Source organism: Fragaria vesca, linkage group LG1 (assembly GCF_000184155.1).
Source record: "Fragaria vesca subsp. vesca linkage group LG1, FraVesHawaii_1.0, whole genome shotgun sequence".
NCBI classification, from domain to species: Eukaryota; Viridiplantae; Streptophyta; class Magnoliopsida; order Rosales; family Rosaceae; genus Fragaria; species Fragaria vesca.
Window position 1 is genome coordinate 20,055,587 of NC_020491.1, and position 22,533 is coordinate 20,078,119.

At 39.4% G+C, this 22,533-nt stretch overlaps 4 protein-coding genes across 4 annotated transcripts; 3 read left to right on the top strand and 1 right to left on the bottom strand.

Annotated features, from left to right (window-relative positions):
* The first annotated feature begins 678 nt into the window (after window positions 1–678).
* Window positions 679–1,818, top strand: LOC101300853 (magnesium-dependent phosphatase 1-like). Its single transcript, XM_004288471.1, has 3 exons — window positions 679–997; window positions 1,088–1,204; window positions 1,393–1,818. Exons 1-3 carry the CDS (start codon window positions 710–712, stop codon window positions 1,507–1,509), a joined length of 522 nt encoding a protein of 173 aa, XP_004288519.1. The 5' UTR covers window positions 679–709; the 3' UTR covers window positions 1,510–1,818.
* Window positions 1,819–2,437: 619 nt separating this feature from the next.
* LOC101311422 (uncharacterized protein At4g38062-like) lies at window positions 2,438–6,088 on the bottom strand. Its single transcript, XM_004289483.1, has 2 exons — window positions 5,695–6,088; window positions 2,438–5,562 (listed from the first exon to the last, which is right to left on the bottom strand). Exons 1-2 carry the CDS (start codon window positions 6,086–6,088, stop codon window positions 2,438–2,440), a joined length of 3,519 nt encoding a protein of 1,172 aa, XP_004289531.1.
* A 5,577-nt stretch (window positions 6,089–11,665) lies between these two features.
* On the top strand, window positions 11,666–14,370 carry LOC101301139. Its single transcript, XM_004288472.1, has 2 exons — window positions 11,666–13,151; window positions 13,950–14,370. The coding sequence occupies exons 1-2, from the start codon at window positions 12,680–12,682 to the stop codon at window positions 14,003–14,005; spliced, it is 528 nt and encodes a 175-aa protein (XP_004288520.1). The 5' UTR covers window positions 11,666–12,679; the 3' UTR covers window positions 14,006–14,370.
* Window positions 14,371–16,253: 1,883 nt separating this feature from the next.
* On the top strand, window positions 16,254–19,823 carry LOC101311712. The gene is made up of 2 exons (XM_004289484.1): window positions 16,254–16,347; window positions 16,990–19,823. Exons 1-2 carry the CDS (start codon window positions 16,254–16,256, stop codon window positions 19,821–19,823), a joined length of 2,928 nt encoding a protein of 975 aa, XP_004289532.1.
* The last annotated feature ends 2,710 nt before the right edge of the window (window positions 19,824–22,533 follow it).

Consider the following 22,533-nt stretch of genomic DNA (forward strand, 5'->3'; position numbering starts at 1 on the left):
TGAGTAATAATTCTCCTCGCTGAATCGGAGACCACCATCATCAAGTTCCTGATCCTCTAATACAATACAGTATAAACAACAAGGATTAAATTTCATGCTCCCTATACTATAACCCACTCACCACTGTAATCAGAATTGGGTAAATTTCATAATAAGCAAACACTAACCTGTACGAATCAGGTACGATGATGCCCAAGGTTTCGAACACTATCGGGAATCCAACGATGGTTCCTGAAAATCCACAACTACAGCTCCGTCGTCATCCCAGCAGAAGACCACCGAATCGAATTTCCAGATTTCAGTCTACCTCTCATGTAACTCTCGATTACAAATCTGTATCTGTATCCCCGATCCTCATATCTTCATATCTGTAATCCACTTTCATGTAATTCTCCCGCCTCGCAAATATACCCCCAATCGGGTATTACCCGATGCAAAGCTTCTTCAACACACCTCTTCACTGTTGTTCATTAATGAACTTACCCACCTCCATATCGTCGATCGCGGAGGGAGAATTACCGAGAGTCGTGCACATCACGCACTTTTGGGATACAGAGGCTTCTCCAACCGCTGCTTGACACGTGCTCCAGACAACCGCAGTACTCGGAGCACTGCGTACATTCCAGAATTCACCTTAAGTTATTTATATCGTGTATGTTTAGGTTATAAAACGTGACACATTAGATCGAGCAATTCCACATCCGAGAAAATGGGAGACACCGACGACAAGGTGAAGAGCGAAGCTCTCCAGATAATCGCCCAACACAGCCACAACTTACCTGCTCTCGTCGTCTTCGACCTCGACTACACTCTCTGGCCTTTCTACTGCGAATACGAAGAAGACGACATGCCGTATCTCTACCCACAAGCCTTGCCCATACTACACGCCCTCAAACAAAACGGAATATCTATGGCCGTCGCTTCAAGATCCCCTACTTCCGATGTTGCCAAGTCTTTCCTTCAAACTCTGGGCATCAGCTCCTTCTTTGTGACCCAGGTGTGAAAACCCAACAAAGTTTTGTGATCTTTATTGTAGTTTTGTTCCATGATTATGTTGCTTGATCATTTTGGGTTGTTTTGTGTGCAGGAGATATTTTCGAGCTGGACTCATAAAACAGAGCATTTTCAGAGGATCCATGCAACTACTGGGGTGCCCTTTACCTCAATGCTCTTCTTTGATGATGAGGATAGGAATATTCATGCGGTAAAGTTTGACTTTACCATTTTACTTTGACATGTTTTTCATCTAGTGTTTGGTAGTTCTTCATGGAATGTTTGATGGTAATATGATTAGGAATATGATATGAATGATTATATGTGAAAGTGTTGATGAAGAATATGGTGTTGGAAGTTGTTTTTTTTTTTTTTAAGAGTTGAATATGGTACTTGCAGGTATCGAAAATGGGGGTGACGAGCATTTTGGTTGGTAATGGGGTGAACCTTGGAGCTTTGAGGCAGGGATTGTCCGAGTTTGCGAGAAAGTCAGCTTCGTCTAGCAGGAGGGTTTAGGGATAGTGTTCTCTCCATTGCAGATCAGTAATGCTTAGTGCCATCTTTAGTTACTGTGATATCAATTCACACTATGAGATTGATGTGTTATCGTAGCTTTGAAAGTATAGTTCATATCAATTCATACCATGAGATTGAATGAGGTTGTGTGAGCATCATTTATAGTACCTCAGATACATTTTGGTAATTTTCATTTATAGTTCATATCGACATACGCTTTGGAAGAATTCATTTGTGTGATGTAATTATGCTGCAGATTGTCCACTTTAAGATTGTAATTTAGTTTACATTTGGGTCCAGCAGTTGTTTTCTTTCTTTGGTGGTTCCTGCTATTGGTCTCAAACAGATATGTATGGTAAGTCTGTTCTTATTGAAAAGCTCAATTCTGCTCAGAAATTGTAAGGACTATGTATTTACATTGGCAAATTGAGGGAAAAATTTCACATTCTAGTTAGCTTGACCCTTACAGTGACAAACTAGTTACAGGCTTTTACCCCAAGCTATAGGGTATTTTAACTTTCAAGTTGACCACCAAGATCGATACTTTCTGCTATCTGGTGTACCATGTTAACTGTTGCATTTACCAGATGACCAGAAATCTATTGAAGGCAACTCTGGTCGTTTCCAGTGGAGGGGGACACATATGCACATATAATGCATTCAGTGTTTGGCTAAGGAGGTTTATTTTTTGATATTCATTGTTCTGAAATTCTGATGAATCTATAGAAGGCATCACACGCCTTAAAACTCTATGATAGCTGAAGACAAAAGGTTGCAAGATGAACTTCAAAAGAACTGCAGAAATATGATTTCCTGAACTTTGGGACTTACAATAGTAAATCAAATTCGTGGTTAAATTGTTCGTCAAAAACCAAATACTTACATACACATTAGTTTTAAGAATCCGTGCTTCATTTCCACATTGCAGCTAAGTGTTGAGGTCTCTAAATGGAGATCTTATGTCAGAAGTTACTTCACATTTCTTCCCTGGGGTAGGCATAGAAACATTCTCTTTTTCTGGGTCAGCAAGCTCATCAGTCCATTCCAAATCCATTTCCTGACCTTGGTTTTCAATAGAGAGCACCATCTCTTCCAGCATACCCCTCAATTGTTTGTCTGTACTGGTGAACTGACTGATACTGTCTGATGACAACTTAATGACCTCTTCAAGTACATTTCTTCTTTCATTGTTGAGTTCTCTCAGCTTTGTCTTCATTTGATCACTCAGTTTCTGCGCTTCCAGCTCCCTTGTTTTCAATTCAGCTTCAATCTCCAGTGCTCGCTGTTCTGAGTCACACAAGGATTTCTGCTGTGATTCCAGCTTTGTCTGTAAACTACAGATTTCACCCTCAAGTTCCGCAATCACTGACTTATTTACTGCATTTTCAACTGCAGCCATAATCTGAGCAGCAGTGATGTCCTCCCAAGTCTCATGTATGACATTAATTTCTGCCTGTTTTTCAGCTAGCTGTGAAGAGAAAGAAACTACTGAGCAATTAAACTTATGCTCCAAGGACTCCACAAGCTGCATGAGATCATTCACTCTCTGGTACTTCTCTTCTACAAGTTGGATAAGTTTCTCCTTCTCATGCTCAAATAGTCTCTCTGCGCCAATTTGGGCAAGCAAAACACCTGTGAACTCTTTCATCAGTGATTCTTGCTCTAGCCGGCCGACCTCATTCTGGAGTTTCTCCAAAGACATTGCTGCCTCCATTTGTGCAGAACCAGCATTTTCTGCATCTGCATCTGTTATCTTGAGCTTCTGCTCCAGTAACACAATCTGCTGTTGGAGGTTTTCTACTGTTTTGTCTTTCTCCTCTAGAACACGAAGAAGACCCTTATTATCTTGCTTGATGGTCTCCCCAACATCTACCTCTGCAAGAAGAGAAGCTTCCAACTCTTTACGTATGCCCAGACTTACTTCAAGATCAATTCTTAGATTTTCAGTGATGGATTTCCATATATGTAATTCCATTTCAATTTCACTTCCTTCACTGATTCTGTCAGCCAACTCAGCATTTGCTCTCTCTAAGGCATCATTGAGTTCACTACGTTCTCTTTCTAGAACACTTTTCATCTGCAAAAGTTGCTGTTTCAAGCAAAGCTCATGATTGGATGAGTCCTCCAGCATTTCCTTATACCTGTTAAGTTCTTCCTGCATCAGAAGTTGTTCTTTCTCAATGAGATCCAAAGCTTCAATCCTCCTAGATAAAAATGCAGCCCTATCACGTTCTTTTTCAATACCTGCCTGTGCAATAACCAGAGCAGCATTCTTCATCTCAACTTGCTGCATCAATAGAGAAATACACTCTTCTTTCTCTTTGTTAAGCAGAACCATTTCAGATTGCTCATTCGCAATCTTCAGCTGAGCCTCAGAGATTCCAAGCTTCAACACCAATAACATGACAGAAAGCTCCTCGTTTTGCAACTTGAGCTGTACAGTTAGAGAATGACAAGCTTCCAACTCCATCTTGAGCTCATTTAATGCTGCGCCTTTATACTCTAGCTCGGACTTAAAGCTTTTCACATCACCTGTCATCTTCTGTAGTTGAGAGCTCCATTCATTCTCTTTGGCCCGAATAACTGTATAGGCTCTATTCATCTGCTCTATTTCCACCTTGAGCTCATTTATTATCACATCTTTTCTTTCCAGCTCGGAAGTATAGCTTTTCACATCTCCTGTCATCTTCTCTAGTTGAGAGCTCCATTCAGTCTCTTTGGCCTGATATGTTCTACAGTCCCTGTGCATCTGCTCCATTTCCATCTTGAGCTCAATTATAACTGCATCTTTACTCTCTAGTTCAGAAATATGGCTTTTCAGATCACCTGTCATCTTCACTAGCTGAGAGCTCCATTCAGTCTCTTTGGCCCGATATGCAGTACAGTCCCTGTGCATCTGCTCCATTTCCATCTTCAGCTCCATTATTATGGCATCTTTTCTCTCTAGTTCAGAAGTACGGCTTTCCAGATCACCTGTCATCTTCTCTAGTTGAGAGCCCCATTCAGTCTCTTTGGCCCGATATGTAGTACAGTCCCTGCGCATCTGCTCCATTTCTATCTTCAGCTCGGCTATTGTTGCATCTTTTCGCTCTAGCTCATAAATATAGCTTTTCACCTCATCTTCCATCTTTTCAAGTTGAGAGCTCCACTCAGCACCTTCTGCACCATTTGTTTTACAGGCTCTATGCATCTGCTCTATTTCCATGTTGAGTTTTTTTAGTGCTGCATCTTTACCCTCTAACTCACATTTAAAAATGTTCAATTCCTCTCTCATTTTTTCAAGTTGAGAGCTATATTCATACTCCTTCGCTCTGAGATCTGAAGTGTGGTCTCTCTGCATCTGTTCCAATTCTGACCTGAGCCCCGTTATTGCAGCATCTTTATTCTCTAACTCAGACTTATGGTGGTTCAAGTCCCCTGTCATATTTTCCAGTTGAGAGCACCATTCAGCTTCTTTAGCCCTATGATATGCAACAGAATCTCTGTGCATCTGCTCCAATCTTTTGAGCTTGCTTCGCAGCTTTGCCAGAGAAGGTGAACCTGGTGCAGACTGGATTTGGGCTTCCTGGAGTTCTTTGAGGGACATTCGCAACTCTTCATTTTCTTGCTGTAGCTTCCCTGTCTGATATTCCATTTCTTTGTGAAGTGTTGCTTTCGTGCTTAGGGACTGCCTTAGAGATGCAATTTCTTTGTCCCTCTCAGCAGTTAAGCCTTCCAGTTGCGATTTTGTATCATCGCTGTCAGAAAAGTCACTTGTAAAGAGTGCTTGGAACTCAGAAACCTGAACTTCCAGACGCTTTCTTCGGGATTCTTCATGAGCCAGGGCTTGGTTGCACATCTGGAGTCGCTTTTGAAGATCATCTGAAATTCTGGTTTGAGAATCCAAGTTTGTCTCCAACGAACAAATCTTATCAAGCAATGAAGACTTCTCCCTCTCCCATTCCTTCTTACTTTCCTTGAACTGATCTCGGAGCTTCTCATGTGCTTCTTCTAGATGCCTGAACTGCTCCTTCTTCCACTTTAGCTGATCTTGAACTTTCCGATTTTCCTCCTCTACGCTGAGAATTACCTCGTCCCTTTCTCTTAATTCTTTTGATGCATTAGCTTTCTTCTCTGCTTCCAGACATTTCTTCTGTGAATCAGATAGACGGGCCTTGAGGCCTTGAATCTCTTCTGTGTATGCACGAATTGTTTGCTCCTCATCCATTTTCTTCTCATTCGCCTCATCCAAAGCCAATGCCAACACTCTGTTGGTTTCTTCCAATTTCCGGTACTTCTCATCACAATCAACTCGAAGTCTATCGTTTGCAGCCCTGAGATGTTGAATCATGGACTCTTTATCTTTCAAACTGCATTTGAGATCTTCACACATCTGCTGCACCGTGGATATTGTTTCTGCATTCTCATTTAGTTCTTGAGCCTGCTTCTCGATTTTCAAACTTGCCTCCTGGACTTTACTGAGCTGCTCATTGTGTGCTTTCCTCAAGTTATCAGATAGTTCTGCTTTGCTTTTGTATTCTGCCCTGAGCTTCTCAAGCTCAGCTTTAACTTCATCCAGCTCTACATAAACACTGTCCATGTTCTTCTGCCTTCAACAGTACTGTTTGAAAAAAGAGAAAAACAAAAAATTAAACTCTGCAGGTATAACCCAACTCTAATTTGCAGTCACTAAGCATATACACTCGGCCTTAGTAACTCATTCTAAACCATCTGACACATAACCTAAAATTACCACTTCTTTCGAATCATAAGGACATAGTAGTAACACAACAAAACATAAACTCATAGAGGCTAAAGTGATACTACTGCTAATGGCAAATCAATGAAATCATGCTTTTGATAACCTCTTCATTTCTGACCTTTTATCAAACCTAAATGACTACTCACAGTAACAAATGGTGAGTAAAAGAACAAGAATGCCAGCAATTTTAGCTATAGCAGTTCGATTCTTTCAGAAATTTGCAAGAAACTTTATAGATCTATACATTGTAGAAGTTATCATTTCACTTTCACAGTTTCTGCAACTTCATCAAAAGATTATAGTTAGAAATGGCCAAACACTTTCTCTTCCAGTTAATTTGTGGACAAATGTGTCTGTCCAAACTCAAATTTTACTCCCTTCAACACAAATCTAACAACAGATACATGTCTATATCAGCTTTAAGCAAATGGAAAATGCATGTTTTATTTCTTTTTTGTTTGCTGCAAGAGGACAAGCAAATCAAGTATATAACTTTTCCAACTTCAAGGTATAAAGAAGTTGAGGAACCTAATTCTAAACTGAGCCAAGTACAGGGAGAGGGATTAGTGTATACTAAAAGCAAATAGAAAACCCAACAAAGAACAAAACGCAAAATCACCATCTAATCTTTTTCTGTTTATTCCCAATCACACATGTAAATGAACCAAAACCCAGAAAATTAGATCCAATCTCACATGGAAATTCACAAGCACATAATATGAAACACTACCAAATCTCTGGAATACCCAGAGACCCAGAAAATCATCAATCATACAAAAAATAAGTCAAAAGAACCCAAAAATGCAGCAAGAAGTTCAAGAAAAGTAGCATAGTTTAACATATAAACTATGCCCAAATCTCTATTAGAATGAAATTGAAACTGAGAACCCCAGATATCCTTCCTTCTCTTTCACAAATTTCAGAAGACCAATTTGAGGAAAACCCAGAAACATACCTGGTTTTGGGATTATGGGTTGTTCGTCATTAGATAGAATCTAATCTGGTGGAGGTTTGTTGTTGGTGTTCAAGAATGAGAGAGGAAAAGAGAATCGGAGAGAAAGAGAAAGAGAAAGAGAGAGAGAAGTAGCCGTTGAATATAGAAGAGGGAATTTCGCCCCCTTTGTGGATTTGAATGTATTTTCTACCGTCGTTTGTTAACGGCGTTTATCTTTACCGAAAGGAGTTGATGTTTCCCAAAAGGACAAACTAGCCGTTGGGACTGGATTTATCTCTAGTTTCGATTTGGGTCAAAAGTTTTGGGTTATTTTAGGGCTTTGGATCCATAGCTAACCCTTCATTTTTCACTTGTCTTTTTTTTTTTTTATTTAAAAAGAAAAAAGAAAATGAAATAAACAAAACATTCATGAGGTGATTGGTCATGATCGACTCTTTAACCCATAATTTTGCTAACAAAGCTTTTCTAAAACAAACTTTTACAACAGAACTATGGTTTTTGGGGCATTATGGCAATGTTTTACTCTGGAGGCAATTTCTCTTACCTTCATCACTACAATATGGGTGAAATTCAAGTGCTTCCATTTCTTTATTGAATCAGGGCATGTTACAGATGCATAATAAGTTCAAGTGCAATAACAAGACATTGTTGTATGATGCTTAGTAGCTTTATGTGAGTGGTTAATATCGATGACAACATATTCACATGATAAACGGAATGACGGTCCTATAAATCGATTTCCTCTATCCATTCACTATTCTATCAGGTATTAGTTAGTGTTGTCACCCATCAACCATATCATCATTAATTCTTATTTGTGCATCGTTAAAATCTCTTTCTTTGGGTAAGACTAAGGACATACATGTTCATTCATGATTTCAATTGTAGGGTACTCTTCCATAGCAACTACCAAGTAATTGACTTGCCCTCTTTTGCCACACAAGGTAAGATAAGAGAGGCTTAAGGGCACAACCACACATATGCTTAACAAGACTATAAACCACATGCTATATAGCTCCCACATACAACATGCATATACCCAAGCTGAAAGTGAAAGCCTTGAAATTTTGGTTTGGGGTAGTGAAAGATAGCTTCTTATTGTGCAACGTACTGATTTTAGTAAACTTATGGCTACCTTCGTTCTTGGATCACTAGATGGCACTATCTTTGTCAATATCCCCCTTTTGGTCAATATCTCCCTTTCAATCTTTCATTTTCATGTAACATGCAAATCTGACATGTTTGTCCACAAAGTTGGACTGCAAAATCTCCCAACCAGCTCGGCCATATGAAATTAGATATCTTTCTGCTCAATATATGCAATTGGGGGATATATTCACGACAAGAGCCCGAGTCTCAATCCTTATAGTGTCTTCACATGCCTCTTTGGCGTGTATTTGTTACTAATAGAACGGAAAGAGATTTTAACGATGCACAAAAAATATGTTACATTCGCGGTTTCATGATTAACAATAAAAGAATATAGATGATTATGATATAAATGACGAAAGATTAGAGAATGCTGAACAGTATTATGAATCATTTTGAGAAAGGTCATAATCAATTAATCATATCCTCTAATTCACAGCTGCCCGTGAAGCTTGTTGTTGCCGACTTGCCATTCGAAATTGGCCAGATGATACATTTTCTTTTTGGTAAAATAGTAATATTTTAGCAGCTAAAAACTTTAATACCATATTAAGCACTTGAAAAAGTCTTAAAATAAGCAATTTCTATGTTCCTACGTTCCCTTTCAAAGACACAAATGTGTCTAGCTTATCACTGATTAGATTAAACTCCAGTCCCAATCAAACACATAAGAACTCCACCTCAGTTAACAATCCCTAGCTATATGCCCCTGGGAATTCTTCACCAATTTGATTGTGATTTATGAAAATGTTATGTTTGATTAAGTAATTTTATTTTTGGATTTTGGTGGAGTAAGGCACATGGAAAGGATCCACTTGGAGGAAGAAAACTATATACAAAATTACAAACTAACAATGTTGTGGTCAAGTGGAAGTGTGCAAGCTGTGAATTGGCTGCGGATCTTGAGTAATTTCCTCCTGTAAATTATATCTTTAGGTAACAATTAAAGAGTGAAAACATCATTCATTGTTAAGTGATATCAGATCCAAATCTAGTAGGAATTAAGCTGCCGTTCTACATGCTTGTATTGAGTTACTGACAAAAGAAAGTAAAGAACTAAAGATGATGAATACAATGTCGGGAGTTAATAAACTAGTTCATATATTTCCCATACATGTGAGATGTATTTATTCTCAACAGACTTGTCTAAACTTTTTATCGGTAGGTTAAATGAGGTGCATCGCTCAATTGGCACTATGATTGGGTTGGCCGAATACTAAAACCCGTAAATCCGTTATATATTCTAACATACTCTTTTTGCAGATATTATGCAGTTGATATCTAAGCTAGCATCCAAATTGTAAACGGTTTTTTTTTTTTTTTTTTTTTTTGAGAAAAGTAAACTTTATATAATAAATTCAAGAATACAGCCATAAGAGATATCGGTGGTAGAAGTAAATTCCCCACACGTGTCCCTACCCGAAAACACCAATGATTACAACGATAAAGATTTAACCGTAACCTAACATAATCCAGATATCTTCATACATCCTTACAGTCAGCCTCAAGAAAAAACCACTATTTCAAACATTACATGCCAAATTTTAATTGGAAACGACAGTTTCCATTGGCATATATGTATATGTAACCTCCCCAGTACATTGACAACAAGAACAAACTAATGTTAACATAATAATTGGAAACGACACCTTGACCATGGCTCACCCCACGACACGACTAACGACTCCAACCTACAAAAAACACTAACTCCTCGCTCGAAGAGGAAACCAAAACCCTCACCTAGAGAAGAGGGACAAACAACCAACCAAAAACTAAAAACAAACACCACAGACATAGGCATAAGAGCCTAAGCCCAAACCATACCAAGGTGAGCCCCAAAAGATCTGGCCCAAAAAGCTGTTGTGACCCGAACGCTGCGCCACCACCATGCCGTCGACGTCGACACCTTCCGAAGAGCAGCAACATTCACGAACCACCATGGAAGAGCACCATACCACCATCCTTCTACATCATCACCAGAATGAGAAGCAATAACCTAGACCTAAATCGGAAAAGCAACCGGGTAAGCTATTGTCGTATCATCACTATCATGCTCCCTTCTCATCACCCCCGCCGCACCAACTACCCTCACCACAGTCAAGTCCCAAACAGCCGCTCATCCACAACACCATAACCTCACCGTCGAGTCAGCACCGCATTGTACCACAGGCCACCCAACAACTTCCCGATTCGCTCCTATGAAAACCTCGCCCTTTAATCCACCGCCACCACCAACCAGGTGAGAACACCACTTGGCCACCTTCAACGCTCATCCAGCAGCGAACTGAAACCACCCCGACGAGGCCGGAAGCCAACGTCGGTGTGGAGGCGCCACTAGACAGGCCACAACCTCAAAACCCTAAACTTTTCCCCTTCCTTTTTTGTGGAGCTAACTCTCTCACAAAGAAACTGTTATTACATTGAAACGTTTATGATACTTACCAATGCGTTATCCAATCAATAACCTAAACAATATTATTTAGTAGGTATTTTGACGAGTCACTTCAACTTGTAGCAACTTGCATGTGAAACATAACTTTATTGTCTCTGTAAAAACGTTTAAAATTTCGATGATGACATATTATTACGAAGATTGATCGAGTGGTTAGATATCTAATCAAAATTGAAACCCTTTTTTGGTTCTTGCCGGTACGTTAATTTTTCCTTTTTATGTGAGTTCCAATCCATATACAAAACAATATTATCTAACAAGTTTTCAGACACTTCACATAAACACCAGCCTCCAAATGTTCGTTAAACCGAGTCAAAGTTAAAACTTCTCCGTCAGCTAGTTTCCAGTGAAACACACCATCATAGTGTCTTACCAATATTAACTAGGAAATTCAGCCAGAGTTTCCATGTAAACACACATCCAACTTTTCCGATGCATAGACCTTTTTTTTTCTATAGCATCCAATGCTCATAGACCACAACATCTAAGTTTATCAGTCTTTGTCTTTTCTTTTTTTTTTAAGAACTATAGTCAATTTTTAAGTTGCCTAAAATGTTAAACAATAGGATTACCAAAATTACGCCATTTACGCGTGTCATAACTTCCACCACAAACACACGCAATGATTGGATTTACATCCACCACGTCAGCAAATTTGTCCGGCTCCCACAGCCCCAATTCTCTTCCCAAAAGTCAAATGATTGGAGAACCACAGTAACCTCCGTGCTCCGCCGCACCACCCAACAACTCTAAATCTCAACCGTCGATTACGCCACGCAATAGCCCAAGCCCAAAAAAAATTAAAAAATTTCACTATAAAAATGGAGAACCAGAGGAAGCTGTGGTCAGTTGGTTTAAACCAGAGTAAAACACAGAGAGAGAGAGAGAGAGAGAGAGAGAGAGAATCAGAGTTAGTATTAGTAGAAGAAGAAGATGATCATAGTGATTTAGGGCGGGTGAGACCCATTTTTAGTCTTTTCCTCTCTCTGAAAGCTTTAAGGTCGCCACCGTCGCTCTGTCGGCATAAAGTTCCGGTCTTTATTCCGGGTTAAAATGACGGATTTCACTTTTTAAGTCGAGGAAAAATCCCGACTTGGTCATAGTTTCCGTGACCCAATGCTTCCTTGATTGTTTTTCTTGGTGGGTTTTTGTTCTTGAAGTCGATTTTTGTTGAAAGACTGAAAATTTCTGATCTTTTTTGGTTCTGGGTTTGTGGTGATAGGAACTTTCCGATCATGGTTGAGCTTTCTGGGTGAGTTTGGGAACTGAAAAAGCAGATGAATTTCAACAAGTTTTGATTTTTGTTGAATTGGGGATTGGGGATTGGTTTTTTGGAGGTTGATTAGTTTTTTATGAGTGGTTAACTTCAAGTTGGTTTTGTTTGTGCTTGAGTGATCAACTTCAAGGTGGTGTTTTTATTTGTGTTTAATTTGAGTTTGATTGTTTTTGGAAGATTGAGATGGTTCATCAAAGAGCCTAGATTTTTAGTGGATAGAGTGTTGCCTTTTTTGGATTTGACCCTTTGATCTATGAGGAAAACAAAAATGACTTTATTGCTTTGTTTAGATTTGTTCTAAAGATTTTTGCTTTTTGTTTTTTGTTATCTTAGATCATCATTGAGGTTACTGGGGTTATGAGATTGAATTTATTGATGAATTTTTGTGGGGCATGGATTGTTTTTGTTAGTGATTGAAGTGATCAGTTACTTATTCAGTGGTTACTGCATCAGGCAGGAACCCATTCTTTTGGTCTCCAATTGAGTCTCTCTGGCTTTCTGCTCTCTGTTTTTTTGGGCCAAAACTCTTTTGCCTTCAAAGAGAAAGTTGCTAGTTCATCATCTTTTAGCTTTCCAACAAATTTGGGAGTCGAAAATATGGCAGTGTCTTTGACTCGTTTTTCATGGTGCTGGTGGGGTGGGAAAGAGAAGGAGCCTGGGAATAATGGGGCTTCACTGAATTCTCCATTAGAGTGGGGTTTCGGGGGCCTGAGGGAACCTGGTACGGTTCAGTTCCCTTCGGTTAAGGGCACGAAAATGGCCTCTTCGCCTAGAAAGGTGAAGCGGAAATGGCAGAGTAGGGAGGAGAGGAGAATTGACAGGGAGTATGATGTTGTGATTGTGCCATCAGATGGTGGTGGTTGCTTGTCAGGGTCTGAATCCGATGACTCGGACTGGTCCATTGGGTGGTTGGAACCTCATGGTTCTGGTTTCCAGAGTGATGATGAGTCGGATAATAGTTTTGCAGTGCTGGTGCCTTGCTATAGCCCTGGTTGCAAGGAGGTGGTGGAAGGTTCAAACAATGAGCTTTTGAGTGCCATCAAGAACCTCCCTGATGAGTTCTCTCCTGGTGAGGAATATGTCTTTTTCTCACTGTTCAATTATTGTTTCTTGCTGAGTTTTGGTGTTCTTAAATATTTTCCTTGTAGATCTTTTTGTGGTTGGAATTAGTTAATGCTTCTAAATTAGGCCCTGTTTGGTGATTACTTGCTCTTGGTAATATAACAGTTGGGGTTATTCATTTCATACCAAATCTATCTATTTAGGAGGATCCTAAGTCAATTATTGTTAAAATGGAGAAATTTATCTGTCACTGTCTTGCCTGATTATAGTTTATGTGGGACAATTATTGGCTTAGTTTCTTCGTAATGAAAATCAGTTGGTGCTTAAGACACCCTATATTTTTCGGTTGCTAGATACATATAACTTACTTTTGTGACTGCAAATATTTTCAATGGTTGTAAGTATATTTGGGAAGTGGAACACACTATGCTGCTGTATGGTGACTTTGAATTTCTGTTGTTATAATGTAAACAAGTATTAATCCTTGTTCTGAGCATGAAGTCTCACAAAACTTGGAAGAAACCCTTGGGTTTTGGACCAAAGAAGCTGAACTTGTATGAGAACCGATACCGTGTTGAACAGAACAACTCGAGATGGTGTTCTTGTCTTGTTATTTATTCCAGTGTTTATTTGTCTGAATGATTAAGAAATAATTTGCTTACACTAGGAAAGAATATGCTTGTTGGTTTGTCAAATTATGCATGCAGCCTGCTACTTGTCGTCTGTGGTTCTGTACTAAGTTATGTTCTCCAGGTTTGAAATAAGTTGTCCTTGCTAAATTTTTGTGTGTTCGTTGTCTATGCAGATTGCAAGAATTATATGGAACAATGGCTGTCTTCTCTTCAAAACTTTGATGCCTAAACTAGCTGTTATCTCTTAAGGATTGGCCCTACTGCACTGAGTTCTTCATTTCGTGATCCGCTTGAAGAATCGGAGCTGTTGCATAATTAGCTAAAAGTAGAAAATAATCTAGAATGGGATAGACAGTGTGCCTCAGCATCCTGCTTAGAAGCACCGAAGATTAACCTGCATCAGACTTGAGGATAAGAAACCGAGAGCTTTTAGTTTTGTAGACAGCTGGGAAGACGATTCTTGTTTTCCAGCATGCTGAATGCTCTAATTGTCATCCTTCTACTACTAGGCGCACATCAACTAATGTGAAATATGATGGATATTCTTTTGTTGTAAATATGGTTTTTGTGAAATATGATAATGATGATTATGCTATCTTGTTCATATACTCCTTTAAACTTAATTAAGGGCCAAGTCTGCTGAACTTTGCAGTAAACACTTGCTTTCCTGTTTTGGCAGTAGTGAGATTTTAGATTGCCATTTTTGCTCTCACAGTCAAATATCTTGCCATTCAGCTCCATTATCTTTGTTTTGATGCAGGTCAAGATCAATGCATAGGTCATGGTGCTTTGTTTACTCCATTATTATGCACTGAATCCATTTTAAATGTATCTGTCAATTTCCTGCATTGGGATTGATTTTGATCATCATTTTCATTTCAGTCACTCGTTCCAAAAATGGCTTTGGAAAGCTCATTCAATTCTCTATATTACGTGGTAGAGGCATTTTGTTTCTTGCTCTGTAGCTCAGGATTACAGTGTTGACAAGATGAGCTCTGAATTTGGTTTTTATTTTTTTGTCTTATAAGGCTCTGCAGTCTGCAACTTGCAAAGGAGGGGCATAGCCCTTTGTCAGGTTGAAGTGGACCACCAGGAATTGTGGTTGGCAGATGTTTGCCTTGAGGCGGGTTTGGTTAGGAATCAAGTGGCTTTTGTGTACAGAAAGTGTTGGTTGACACTTGAAAGGTCCTTCAACAAAGACAGCCCTTTCCATCGAGTGGAAGAGGTAAGGTGTTTGGATTGTTGTTGGATGCTCTTGGCCCTCAAACTACAGTCCTTTCTTTGGAACATGCTTCTTCATCAAGATTACTGAGCATTGCAATCTAGTGGAGGCAAGGTTTACATCAATAAAAGCAATTACTTCTTGTGCTTCTATGAAGATATGACAATGGATGTCGAATTAGTACTTTATCTTTAGGACCAGGAGGCTTGAGGCGAAATTTTAAGATGAAATAGGATAATATATCGACTAATGAACTGTCAGACTATAGTGCGTGTGTTTTGTGGGGTGGTCAGATAGTGGTTTATAGATTTTTTTTACCAACGACTCGGATGACTGACAATATGATACCCAAACACTGTTCGTGCAAAAAATGGTTAGGTTCACCATCGACCAACATGTGCACATAGTTCGATCAACAAATGCATATGCCACACATACCTCATTTTTTTAAGTGAATTATTTATTTGTAAAACATGTCCCATAAGATTCCATGATTGTTAATTTCTTCATTTTCTTGTCATTCAAGAAATAGTTAACAGAAATACCCTGACTTGGGGTTGGGGGCACCCAAAGGTTGGTCCTAGTCCACTCTTCTATATGGAGTCTTGTCCTGCATCAAATTTAGGTTCTTCTAAAAGATCATCACAAAAAGAAAAATGTTGGGTCCATCACATACTACTTCTACCACTTCTCCCTTGATCTTAATCTTTATCTTTAACTTTCTAAGAAAATTCAACAACAGAAAAATTAGAAAAGTCAGTTCTGCAATGTTCCCAAGCAAATAAGAAATGAGGAGGGTGCTCTTTCACAAAAGCAAGGAATGCCACATGCTCCCACATCACTGGTTTAGCATCCTAATAATTCTTCAAGATTTTTTATTTTGTTTTTTATACAAATAGAGGAACTTTGTCCAGCTCTGATGTTAAATAAAATATTTTCTTCTTTATATAGATGCAAAGATTGTGTCTTTAATTTTCAAAAACAAGACTTTGACATAATATTCGGGCGAAGTTTGCTCCCCTCCATGATCATATTTAGAAAGTTGATGTCACCTTCCTCTGCTGTGCACGTTGTTCTTCCTCAAACTCTGCCTTTGCTTTTCAGTTTTCCTCTTTGATTCAAACACACCCTTTCTTTCTCTCTCTTCTGATTTTTGATCGTCACAACTCCTCCAATGCTTTGGTCAGAAAAGAAGTAGGGTTGCATGGTTTTGGTCTGAAAAGAAAGCGGAAAAGGATTCGAGCAAGGACTAAAGATGTTACAGAGAGCTGCAAGCAATGCATATTCATGGTGGTGGGCAAGTCACATCAGAACAAAGCAATCGAAATGGCTCGAACAAAACCTCCAAGGTAACATGATTGTATATTGCATCAAATACTATATTGATCTTTGTACATATTGGATTGAATCGATCTGTTAGAAAATCTTCTGGTTTTGATGATGAGATTTGAACCAATGTCATTGGTGCCATGTGATGCTGGAGTCACAAAACTTGCATATTCTACGATAAAATATTATGCTGATTACTTACATATTGCAAAATACTTGTAAGTTTTGGCATTCTAGATCGATTTGCACAGTTGCAGACTGGATTATGTTCTTCTCAGATATTGCAAAGATAGTACTAGTCTATCAGATAATTATTATTGCTAGTTCTGGCGGTTTACAATATCTGATTAGCTTGCATTCTAGATCAACTTTCCAGGAACAAATATGTAGAGCAATTGATGACTGTTCTCTAAAAAGAAGCTAGGCGTCGCGTTTAGATCTTCCAACTCTTCTAACTGATACAGAAACATGTTTATTGGATTTTGTTGTGCTTTGAAACATATGAACATGCTATCTAATTTATTGATTTCTTTTTTTTTCTTTTCCTCCTCAACATTGTTATGTTAGCGTATCTTTGCATTATGATCAGAGTACAGATGCTATGTTTTCCATGTTCGTTTTTTGATTCTACTCATTCTGATCTTCACATAATGGAATTGCAGATATGGAGGAAAAGGTGCAACATGTGCTTCGCCTCATTACAGAAGATGGAGACTCGTTTGCCAAGAGAGCAGAAATGTACTACAAGAAAAGACCAGAATTGATACAATTCGTGGAAGAGACCTACAGAGCTTACAGATCCTTGGCTGAACGGTATGATCACCTTTCGACCGAGCTACAAAATGCCAACAACACCATTGCGTCTGTTTTCCCCGAACAAGTTCAGTTTGCAATGGATGATGAAGAAGAAGCGCCTGCACCTAAACCGAAAAAGCCTCTAGACATGTCAAAAAACGTCCCAGAGGTGCCGAAGGCTCCTACTAAGGATTTGAAGAGTCTTTTGTCGCGAGCAGCAGTTGGCAAAAAGAAATTCCAGCCTCAGAAGTCGGTGAAAAAATCATCAACTGTCAAAACAGTTAGGAAATCTGGTTTGAGCAAATCTGAGGGACTAGAAGAGATTGACAAGATTCAGAAGCAGATTCTGGCACTGCAAACCGAGAAAGAGTTTGTGAAGAGCTCATACGAGAACGGACTTTCCAAGTACTGGGAGATTGAGAATAACATCAAGGGAATGCAAGAGAAAGTAAGCAGCTTGCAAGATGAGTTTGGTGAGGGTCTGGTGATTGAAGACGATGATGCTCGGAGTTTGATGGCAGCGGCAGCATTGAAGTCATGCCAAGATACATTGACTCAGTTGGAGAAGAGACAAGAAAGTTCAGCTGAGGAAGCAAGAGTTGAGTCACTAAGGGTTAAGGATGCGAGGAAGGTATTTGAGTCTCTCAAAAATAAGCTTCCAAATGATCAGATTCAGACCAATAATGCAAAAGATGAAGTAAAAGCAGTTAAGGAGACAAGTTCAGACCAGAGAGCGGAGAGTGCAACTCATGAGAAAGAGAAACTAGAGACGTTACGAGAGAAAATCAAGGAACACTATGATGCAATATCAAATGAATCTCTCACTGTTAGTGAAATGGCAGAGAAGATTGACGAAGTTGTGAGTAAAGTGATCAGCTTAGAGACTGCTATTTCATCCCAGACAGCTCTAGTTGATAGATTAAGAAGTGAAAACAATGAGATATGTGATCAAATTCGAACTCTGGAAGATGAAAAGGCGACTCTAATTGATGGAAAGAACGACTTGAGTAAACAGCTGAAGGAGTTGGAGGAAGCGTTGCGCCGAGCTCAGGAGCTAAACAACAATGTTGAAAGCCAGAATAACAATCTCCAGATACATTTTACTGAAGCGCATTATAGCCTTGATCACATTTCTCATAAACTGGAAACCGTGAAGCCAAATGAGGAGCCAAGTGCCTCAGACTCATCAAAAACAAATGAGGATTCTCTTGGTACAGCCAAGTCGGCAGTTGATCCTGCCAATGGTCTCAAGCCAGTGCAGGAAGTGAAGTCAGATGAAGACCAGAAGCCTACAGTTTTAGAGCATAAAGATGAAGCATCTTCAGCTGAAGTGACACCTTCTACACATCATGAGGAAAGACCAAATCTTGATGATAGTTCAGTGAAAATTATAGATACTCCGAGTAACTCTAATGGTGATAAAGGAAAGGATGGTTGCCAATCACCCGTAAAGAAACAACAAAATGCAAGCGATGGTTCTGTAAAAGCTAAAGAAGTGCTCAGTACTTCTGCTGGAGCTCAAGGAGGAGATATTTGTACTCCAAGGCAGACAATGGGTAGTTTTCTTGATATGGAAGTAATCGATGATGATGATGATGATGATCTGGAGCCAACGCATGAAGATAAGCCAGACTGGCAGAAATTGTTTACAACTGGATTGGCAGACAAAGAAAAGATTCTATTGAAAGAGTACACTGCAACTCTTCGGAACTACAAGGATCTCAAGAAGAAGTTTAGTGTGACTGAGAATGACCTCTTTGAAACATCAGTGCAGATGAAACAACTGAAGAGTAGCAATGTCTTGAAGGATGAAGAGATCAAAGCATTGCATAAGAAATTGGACCTTCTCATACAGAGTTTAGATGGAAATCAAGAAGCACTCAAAGCTTTAGAGCAGGGGCAGACACCAACAGAGAAGGAAGAGAATGATTCAGTCAAGGACCTTCTAAATGATAATTCTCCCACTACATCAGCAATCGAGGAAAAATTCCGAGCTAACATTGATGAACTGTTGGAGGAGAACTTGGATTTCTGGTTAAAGTTTAGCACTTCGTTCCATGAGATACAGAAGTTTGAAACCAGTATCCAAGATTTACAGTCGGACATATCAAAGCTCGAGGATAGAAGAAAGAAAGAAGGAAGTAGTCATGCAAGGAGTTCTGTGAAATCAGATGCACGGCCGTTATACAAGCACCTAATGGAGATACAGACTGAACTAAACGTTTGGATGGAAAAGAGTTCGCTCCTGAAAGATGAACTTCAGTGCAGGTTTGCTTCTTTGTGTGACATCCAAGAAGAAATAACCAAGGCCTTGAAGACAAGTGCCGAGGATGGAGACTTCGACTTTACAAGCTACCAAGCTGCAAAGTTCAAAGGCGAGATTTTAAATATGAAACAAGAGAATAACAAGGTTGGAGATGAGTTACAAGCAGGGTTGGATCATGTGACAGCACTTCAACTTGAAGTAGAAAAAGCTATGGGAAAGTTGAACGAGGAATACAAATTCTCTGCATCCATAAAGAAGCAGCAACCAGCTCAAGCGCAGCTGACACATACCGAGAGCCGCTCCAGAGTTCCTTTGCGGTCATTTATCTTTGGTGTCACACCAAAAAAGCAAAAGCGATCAATCTTCGCTGTTGTTGCCCCTGCTATGCATAAGAAATACCATGGAAAATCTAGATCCACCTCTAACCAGCAGTAAACCGTTTCACTGTTTTGCTGTTGGTGTTTTTTCACTTTCATTTCCTGAATGAGAGGTTTTGTATTTTAAGCATGGAACAGTATTTTTTGACAGGTTTCAGTAGTGTCTCTCCTTTTCTATTAGGTCTCTTTTTTCTTTTTTATCTGGGAACATCTGTTATTTATTTATCACCTCCCATTCATCTTTTAAAGTGAACTTAAACAACAGAAGCATTCGGACCAGTTATTTCATTTTGGCATGCATTTAACTCCACTTTAGTGGTGCATAGTGTTTAGTCAATACCGGTGTACCATACGTGTTTGTTTTTGATCCGGAAGTGTAATCTTTTACTTAACGTCAACAAAGACATGTTTTGGTATATGGTTATTTCACTCCAGTTTTGATGTTGTATGTTTAATATAGGGTTTGCATCATAGTTCAGTACCAGTTATTCTCTGTATGAAAATCAGATTCAGACTCAAAAAAGAAGGAAAGAGAAACTACAATCAGATGAAATCAATGGAACATAGCTGGAAATCTTGTATACCGTGGGTGAACATTTGATAAATCACTTGAAATCCCTGAAACTTGAAAAACTTGAAGTTCCAGGCAACACAAAAAGACGAATGACATAAAGTGGCTCAGTTTAGCCTTAATGAAAAATTTAATGTTGAACTAAATTGAAACACAAGAACAGTTCTGCAAATCTGGAGCAATGCTTTCCTTCTATATTATTCAACTGCAAACTGGTGGCTTTATAAGCCTTACAGGGAAAGAGATTAAAAAACAAATTGCACCCCACGTTCAACACTAACTAACAATGTGGATCATGGACTAAACTGAATTCAAACCTAAAAGCACTTCCCTAACAAATGGGGATTATTATCCAACACAAACAGAAACAAACATAACAAATTTGACAGCTAAGCAACAGCTTCCCAACACAGCCTCCCCTAAACTGAATGCAAGGTGCATTCAGTTTAAACTTGGCATCTTACACACTCCCCACGCAGCTTCTCAAAGGACTCTAGCTTCAGTGGCTTCGTCATAATATCAGCAACTTGAGCTTGAGAACTACAATGAACTAACTTGACAGCTCCTTCCTTTGTGAGATCTCGAAGAAAATGGAACCGTACGTCTATATGTTTGCTCCTCCCGTGCAACACCGGATTTCTTGATAGCTTTATAGCTGAGCTGTTGTCACAATATATAATAGTACCCTCTCTCTGAACATGGCCAAGTTTCTCTAGAACTCTACGCATCCATATGGCTTGACAAGCACAAGCTGCTGCAGAAATAAACTTGGCCTCTGTGGTTGATAAAGTGACAACTGACTGCTTTTTTGGAAGACCATGAAACTGCACCACTGCTAAGCATGAAGGCATATCCTGACGTGCTCCTACGATCATCCAAATCTCCTGCATAATCACTGTCCGAGTATGCTTCAAGCTTCTCACTCCCATTCCTCTTGTACATAACTCCATAATTCACAGTCCCATTAATGTATCAAAACACCCTTTTTACCGTCTGCATATGCTGCTCCGATGGCCTCCCCATAAACCTACCCACCAAACTAATCACATACATAAGATTGGGTCGAGTAGCTGCCATATACATTAAGCATCCCACCATTTGTTTGTATAGGCATAAACCTACCCACCAAACTAATCACATACATAAGATCGGGTCGAGTAGCTGCCATATACATTAAGCATCCCACCATTTGTTTGTATAGGCATGCATCTGCTTTCTCACTAAGATCATCTTTGACCAACTTGACTCCACGAACAATGAGATTTCTAACTGAGTTGCACTTTTCTATCTTGAACCTCTCCAAAATCTCCATTGCATACTTCCTTTGGCACATAAATATCCCATCCCTGTTTTTGAATCACTTCAACTCCAAGGAAGTAACGCATCTCTCCCAAATCAGTCATATCAAATTCAAGCTTCATAGATCTTTTAAAATCTTCAAACATACTCATATCTCTCCCAGTAAAAATTAAATCATCAACATACAAGCTCAAGATAAGTACAATACCTCCTTCACCAGTCTTCACAAACAAAGTGTGCTCATATGGGCATCTCTCAAACCCTGCCTTGATGAAGTAAGCTTCGATGTGACTGTACCACGCACGGGGAGCCTGCTTGAGGCCGTCCCAGTTTGTATACTTTCTTCTCATCACCTTTCTTCACATACCCTTGTGGTTGATCCACATAAACTGACTCATCAAGTTCCCTATGAAGAAACGCACTCTTTACATCAAGTTGATATACCTTCCATCCCTTTTGTACAGCAAGAGCAAGCACCATTCGAATGGTGTCCCATCTTGCCACTGGAGCAAAGACTTCAGTAAAATCTACCCCGTACTCTTGAGCATACCCCTTTGCAACGAGACGAGCCTTGCACTTGTCTATGTCACCATTCTAGTTCAACTTCATCTTGAAAATCCATTTGACTCTGATTGTCTTAGCTCCATCCGGCAGATCACACAACTCCTAAGTGTTATTTTTCTCAATTGACTGAATTTCTTGATCCATTGCTGCCCTCCACTTGGCTTCTCTGCAAGCTTCTTTGAAATTTGCCGGATCTACAGAGGTAAACATCACCATGTTGTGCAGCCCTTCATCTTCTTCTCCTTCTCCTCCTGAGAAACCCTCTCCACTTACATAATCATTCAAGTAAGGCGGAGCTCTTCTTGTTCTTCCTGCCTCTTGACCTTCTTCTTCT

What these genes read in the sequence shown, in the direction of transcription:
- LOC101301139 (XM_004288472.1), top strand. Translation starts at nt 12,680, where the DNA reads ATGGCAGTGTCTTTGACTCGTTTTTCATGGTGCTGGTGGGGTGGGAAA. An exon ending in CCCTGATGAGTTCTCTCCTG is followed by an intron (nt 13,152 to 13,949) that starts GTGAGGAATATG and finishes TTGTCTATGCAG; the next exon opens with ATTGCAAGAATTATATGGAA.
- LOC101300853 (XM_004288471.1), top strand. Translation starts at nt 710, where the DNA reads ATGGGAGACACCGACGACAAGGTGAAGAGCGAAGCTCTCCAGATAATC. An exon ending in GCTCCTTCTTTGTGACCCAG is followed by an intron (nt 998 to 1,087) that starts GTGTGAAAACCC and finishes TTTTGTGTGCAG; the next exon opens with GAGATATTTTCGAGCTGGAC. An exon ending in AGGATAGGAATATTCATGCG is followed by an intron (nt 1,205 to 1,392) that starts GTAAAGTTTGAC and finishes TGGTACTTGCAG; the next exon opens with GTATCGAAAATGGGGGTGAC.
- LOC101311712 (XM_004289484.1), top strand. Translation starts at nt 16,254, where the DNA reads ATGTTACAGAGAGCTGCAAGCAATGCATATTCATGGTGGTGGGCAAGT. An exon ending in GCTCGAACAAAACCTCCAAG is followed by an intron (nt 16,348 to 16,989) that starts GTAACATGATTG and finishes ATGGAATTGCAG; the next exon opens with ATATGGAGGAAAAGGTGCAA.
- LOC101311422 (XM_004289483.1), bottom strand. Translation starts at nt 6,088, where the DNA reads ATGGACAGTGTTTATGTAGAGCTGGATGAAGTTAAAGCTGAGCTTGAG. An exon ending in GGATGAGGAGCAAACAATTC is followed by an intron (nt 5,563 to 5,694) that starts GTGCATACACAG and finishes TTCTCAGCGTAG; the next exon opens with AGGAGGAAAATCGGAAAGTT.